General features: G+C 36.0%; 1 protein-coding gene across 2 annotated transcripts in view; it reads right to left on the bottom strand.

Annotated features, from left to right (window-relative positions):
* caprin1a (cell cycle associated protein 1a) overlaps positions 1-4,560 on the bottom strand; it is an 8,571-nt gene extending 4,011 nt beyond the window's left edge. Inside the window, exons 1-8 of one of the 2 annotated variants that reach the window (XM_055036629.1) lie at positions 4,344-4,560; positions 2,581-2,715; positions 2,169-2,231; positions 1,987-2,073; positions 1,496-1,737; positions 581-663; positions 209-364; positions 76-125 (exon numbers count right to left, since the gene is read on the bottom strand). In XM_055036629.1, coding sequence (XP_054892604.1) covers positions 76-125; positions 209-364; positions 581-663; positions 1,496-1,737; positions 1,987-2,073; positions 2,169-2,231; positions 2,581-2,715 — 816 coding nt within the window. In that variant the 5' untranslated portion in view covers positions 4,344-4,560. The remainder of the gene's footprint in view (positions 1-75; positions 126-208; positions 365-580; positions 664-1,495; positions 1,738-1,986; positions 2,074-2,168; positions 2,232-2,580; positions 2,716-4,343) is intronic. The other variant, XM_055036630.1, reaches the window with a different exon arrangement.
* Between the last annotated feature and the right edge of the window lie 1,097 nt (positions 4,561-5,657).

Genomic DNA, 5,657 nt, shown 5'->3' with positions numbered 1-5,657 from the left:
ATATATATATATATATGCACATTAATAACCAATGATCCACAGCTTTTAATGCACTGCATAAAAAAGCCTGACAACCTCTGTGGTTTCCACTTGGACAGGCTCTGTGTAGTTTTCATTTGGTCCTTCTGGAAAGAAACAAATTTGAAGCGTTACTACACCCAAGCAAATACACACTAATAATTTCATAAGGAAATTAGTACGTTTTTACCAGGTTCAGGTGGCTGCTCCCCAGTAACTGTTTCATCCACAACAGCCTGTTCTTCTGGTTTCTCTTCTGTCTCACAAGCACCGTTCTGTTTAGATTCTGCTCTGTCAAAGTAACCACTGATCAGTAGTTTGTCCAGAGTCTCCCTCAGTGACTTGTCTGGAACAAAGATGAGAGTGATTGATTTTAGTGATAAAGTTCTTTTTTCATTGTGAAGTGACACAAATGTCAAACGCAGTCTGACAAAATTATTTTTCTCAACACTAAACTGGGTTACTGCTTTAAGAAATAAAGCCAGCGGAGTGGCCGAATGTCTGTGCTCTAAATGTACAAGGACTTCAGATATTTGTTTCAGCACTTCAAAAGCCTACTTACATGTGGTTCCTGCCACAGACTTGTCTCGACCCTCAAGAAGAGACCACAAGTGCTGTGAGGCCTCTTCATACTGGTCAGTCAATCTGGAAATAATGATTCAGGGTGAAGTGAATGATATCTGACATTTAATTTTAAAATTATGAAAAGATGAGCAACAAAGATGTGAAAAATATCTGCATATAGAGGCACCTCAAAGAAAAAAAGTATCTTCAAAAATGTAAGTATTTTATTATGTCAGTTGAAGGTCGCATTTTAAAGATACATTATATACATAGTGGCACATTTAAATAGTTTATTTCCATTCATTTTAATGATTACGTCTATTGAAATCCCCAAACTCAGCTTCTCGGAAGGTACAAACATTACTGACCAATAAAAAAAGTGTATTTCTTACAACCAAATAGGATTTTATGCTGATCATCGGGAATCAATTCAAGCATATTAATCCAAAATCAAGTGGAAAGAAAAGTAGCAAAATGTGTATGATGAGCTTCAAGATCCATCACACACAGGAAACATTTCTTGGTTCCCTCCGATGATAATGATGATGATAAGCATTGTGGAGATTGTGATTTATTTTTTTACAAGCGGAACATGGCACCTGCCAGCAGTGTCAATACCTGTGTAAAAACCTCGCCGTGTTTGACTGGCCAACAAACTCTCCTAATGTAAACTCCTAACAGCATAGACGAGCTAAAGGGCATTAAAGGGTTGGAATTCAATTAACTGCAAATCATAATCATCAAAATGGCCTGAAATGAACTTTCAAAATATATCAATTAGCGTCTCATGAATCTGCATACTCTCGTTTTAATTTTTCTTCTTCAATAACAAAATAAGTTAACTTTCTATTCTGGTTTTTGAGACACACTTGCACAACCTAATGAAGAAAATTATTTACCAACATCCACATACCTGATTTCACAGTTCCTGTCAGGACCCACCAGTTTATAAAACTCATCAAAAGATGCAAGGTCAGCATCTGTGAGCAGGGGGGAACCAGAGGAATCTGGTTTTTTAAGGTCCTGTCGCACGCCGTCCTCCCCTAGCTGGTCCAACAAATACTGAAGCTCCAAAATCGTCTTCAACCGCCGCTGTTCCATTTCCTCCCGCTGAAGCTGCTCTCGCCGTGCAGATTTTTTCACTGCCTTTTGGACCTAAACATACACAGAGACGTTTTGGTGCATTTTATGTTACAAGAAAATTTTAAAATTAGAAAATTTCCACTACAGCTGGTATACGAGCCAATAGCAGACATTCTTTTCACCCTTCACGGGTTTAATAAATTAGTAGTTCTATAAAACAGCTTCATTATGTTACCTTGGAGATGTCTGATACCATCAAACCCCTTTAAAATAAACCATTATTGAGGTCTGGTCAAACTTTACAGAAAAGGTCTGACTAACCTCTTGGCCCAAAGCCAGGAAGCTCTTCTGCAGTTCCCGAGCAAAATCAAGGTTATTGATGATCTCTTGATACTTCGACAAGGCTTCCTTTGGAAACATCCAGGAAACAACATTTCAAATTGTTATATTGCTTGCATTAATACAATGCTGCATATGAAGTAGCTGCCAGTTTCCCATCTCACCAGCTGATCCTGATTCAGTCTTTCTCCCTTATTCTTTCTGGCCTGATAGTCATCCAGTTTGGACTGAAAAAAATATTGCAGTTGTTAAATGAAAAGCATGGATTCAAAAGTGTAGATAGAAGAACTGGTCTTATTGTTCATTTAAAAACATTTCATTGTGGGTTTTTTTTTTTTAGTTTTATAAAATAGCATTGTTTTTTTCTTGCCATATAAAAACAACTTTAGATAAATACAGTTTACAACATTCTTTCTGAAATTTAATAAAAAAAATATTCATAGACTTAATGATCTCAAGTAGTAACTTGTGACATCTAGTGAAACACACACACATGCACACGCACGCACGGACAAAAATCAGCGCCAAAATAGAGAAAGATTCAAAAACCTCGATGTAAACATTTTGCTCATGTACCTTTTTCTTTTCCATATTCCGGACCTTTTTGTCGATAACACCAAGAAACTGCTTCATGGTCTCAGAATGACTTCCATTTCCCAAGTCTGGAATGGCACACTGGACAGCATTGTTGCCAACCGCTGCTGAAGGCATCTTAAGGAAAAAATCAAACCGAAAAAGAAAATTGGGGCGGGTGTTATATAATGTCTCTCCAGCTGTGTTATTTATGGCTATTAATGTCTCAATAATATGAATGACTTCGACTTATAGTTCACAAATCACTTGTGTTAACATTAGTCAGTGTTATGATGTCACTGTACTAAATATCGCATAAATCTTCAAGAAGATTAAAGTACTTTTAGAAAACATTTTTGTTGGAATTTTTCCAAATGCAGCTACTGTTGACTGAAACGATTTACATGTGTCTCCATGCTTCCAGAATAACACCAGAGATTTTTATTTTTTATTTTTACGAATGTAGACGTCAAAATGATCAACTCTCACCAACTGACTGTCTTCTTACCGGTTGTTGTTTAGAAGATTTTAAATAATAATGTTAACATTTTCTATCCTGCTAATAAAATGTCTGGCTAAGAACGCTGAACAGTCTTCGAAGATGCACAATATAAATCAACCAGAGTTTGTTAATGAATCAGTTGAAGCACCTATCATGCAGAAATCAACTAGTTTGTTACACGAGGACATGCATAATTAGGCTCAGAAAGGTCTAGGTTTATAAAAATGTGGGATCATATTTTTTTCAAAGACGGACATAAGTTACCTCAGAATCTGGCTTTTAAATGCTGTAACTGATTTATTTTAACCTACATAAATGATCTTGCTATATTTGAAACTGAATTCTATTTCGCCTTTAAATAAAAATGTTTTGATATGCACCAACGTTAAAATGAAATACATAACCCCTGTCTTGTAAGGTGTGCGTAGCTTTCTGTGAGGGTGAAATGTGGTTCGTATCTGTAGACTTTATTTCCTGAGGAAGACACTGCAGACTCATGTTAGCTCAACCTGCTGCAGGGCTGACTGCACCTGAGTGTCACTGAGTCATTTTCCAGACAGATTTGCTTAATTTAACTTTCATAGGCATTATTAATGTCTATAGATAATCAGGAATAATGGGGGGGCTTTCGCATGTCTAATCTCAAAATAAGAACATTTTACCTCGACCTAAACGAGGAAAGCAGCAGTTGAAGCCGTTATTCTCAGAATGTTTTTCTTAAATCTGGTTCGAAAAGAGCGCATGAAAATAGGAAAAAAAAAAAAAAAAAAACGTGCAACAAAATTAAAATGTAGGCCTGCGATTTAAAGTTATGTTCTTCAACTTAACTTGAAAACATTTCACAGACGGATCCAAGCAGCGTCTTATTAGGATGTTACAAATTCTACATTTGAAATTTTGAAAATGCGGACTTTCTGGTTCTGAGACAACGTCGTCTAAAGTCAGTTTAACCTAGCTTCGACCACGGTCCCATTGTTAGCCTATACTAGCATGTTCCTTCACGATATGCAGGCAAAGCCCGAAGCCCCGCTAATGTCATTTAAAACTGCTTTTTACGCGAATTACAAAGTGTTTGAGTGGTTCTCGTGGAGAAAATTGTTCCCCCATAACGTTAAGTTTTACCCATGAAAACAAAGACCCTCTCGGGACGTAGCGACCCACTCGGATTTTTTTGCAGCCGTCTCGAGTAAAACATGACAAAAGACTTATTTCTCGAAATTCAGATGAAAATAGCTATTTGACGTAAATAGCAACCATTCCATACCTTTATTCTCTTTGTCTTCAAAGAGATTTTTCTTTGCCGGGCTTTGCGTTAACAGCAAAACGATCAGTACAGTCCGTGTCTTTTTTTTTTTTTTTTTTTTTTTTTTTTTTTACTTTAAGTGGAGCTTTTCTAGAAGGATGCTCAGGCTCAAACCGGCTGACGCTAGCGAGCTCCTAAGCTAACAAGGACCCCTGTGCTAACGTTATCTTCCTCTGATGAGGAACAACACAAGACAAAAATACGCTACTGCCCCCTAGAGATGATACGTAGAATTGCTTCTAGAGTGATGATAAATTCCCGTATATCTGAAGTTTGCTTACATTTTTTTGATCAAAAAAAATTTGTAAGACAACCAAAGAAAAAAAATTATAATAATTCTCTTCAAATCTTATGATATAACATTAACTTAATTTTTAAAACCTATCTTCTATCTGAGGTATTTTAAGACTACGTCCAAAATTCAACATCGTAAATATATTTGCACACCCTAATCATTGACAGTCATGATTTATAAATTGAGAATTTTACCCCAGCTGCTTCAGCTGTTTTTATATTTCTATGCGTATTTACACATGAACAAGCCTGCATTTGCACTGTTGATATATTTAATATGTGTTATGTTTCATTTTAGAGAACATGGTGTTTGATTTGCTCAAGAGCTCTAGGATGTTTGTAAAAGTCTACCTTAAATATGACAGAAATGCATGCTCTTTTTTTTTATTCAAATGTCAAATTATATAATTATATACCTACACATGGAGGCAGTGGGTCAACATGTATGTTGTCATTCATATAGAAATAAAGAAATAAAGACAGAAAGAACAAACTATGCTCTGGTCCTACATCTGAATTACTTCACTGAGAAGAACACCTGCAGAAATTTGACCACCATTGAAAAAACAAAAAAGATACTGTTAACTGATGAAGGTAACATCAAGAACCACACTGTGTCAATTACAAAGGTTGGACAGCAGAGGGCGCATGTGTCTTGGACAACTGGGGGGTTTTCAACTTCAAATTTGATGAAAATCTTGAACAAGATCCTGCAAACAATTTTTGCGACATTCTTCGATTTGTTTTTGGGTTTTTTTTTTTCCCTATGTTGTGCGGAAATAGCAAAAGATATACTGGCGAAAAGAAAGAGGCCTTACTAAAACCACACAAACATGGGTCTGAGTAGCAGATTAGTTGTCTTACGTTATTTTAAAATATGTGATCAATAACCTTACCAATCAAATCTAAACCTAATTAGAATACTGTTTCTTTGTTCAAATTACTATAAAATGTTAAGTAATAAAATGAATAGAGATCTGT

The sequence above is a fragment of the Poeciliopsis prolifica genome, unplaced genomic scaffold (assembly GCF_027474105.1).
Source record: "Poeciliopsis prolifica strain line A6 unplaced genomic scaffold, Auburn_PproV2 SCAFFOLD011, whole genome shotgun sequence".
Lineage (NCBI taxonomy): Eukaryota > Metazoa > Chordata > Actinopteri > Cyprinodontiformes > Poeciliidae > Poeciliopsis > Poeciliopsis prolifica.
Note: the sequence above shows the minus strand (reverse complement) of the source record. Positions and strands in the feature narration are given on the sequence as shown.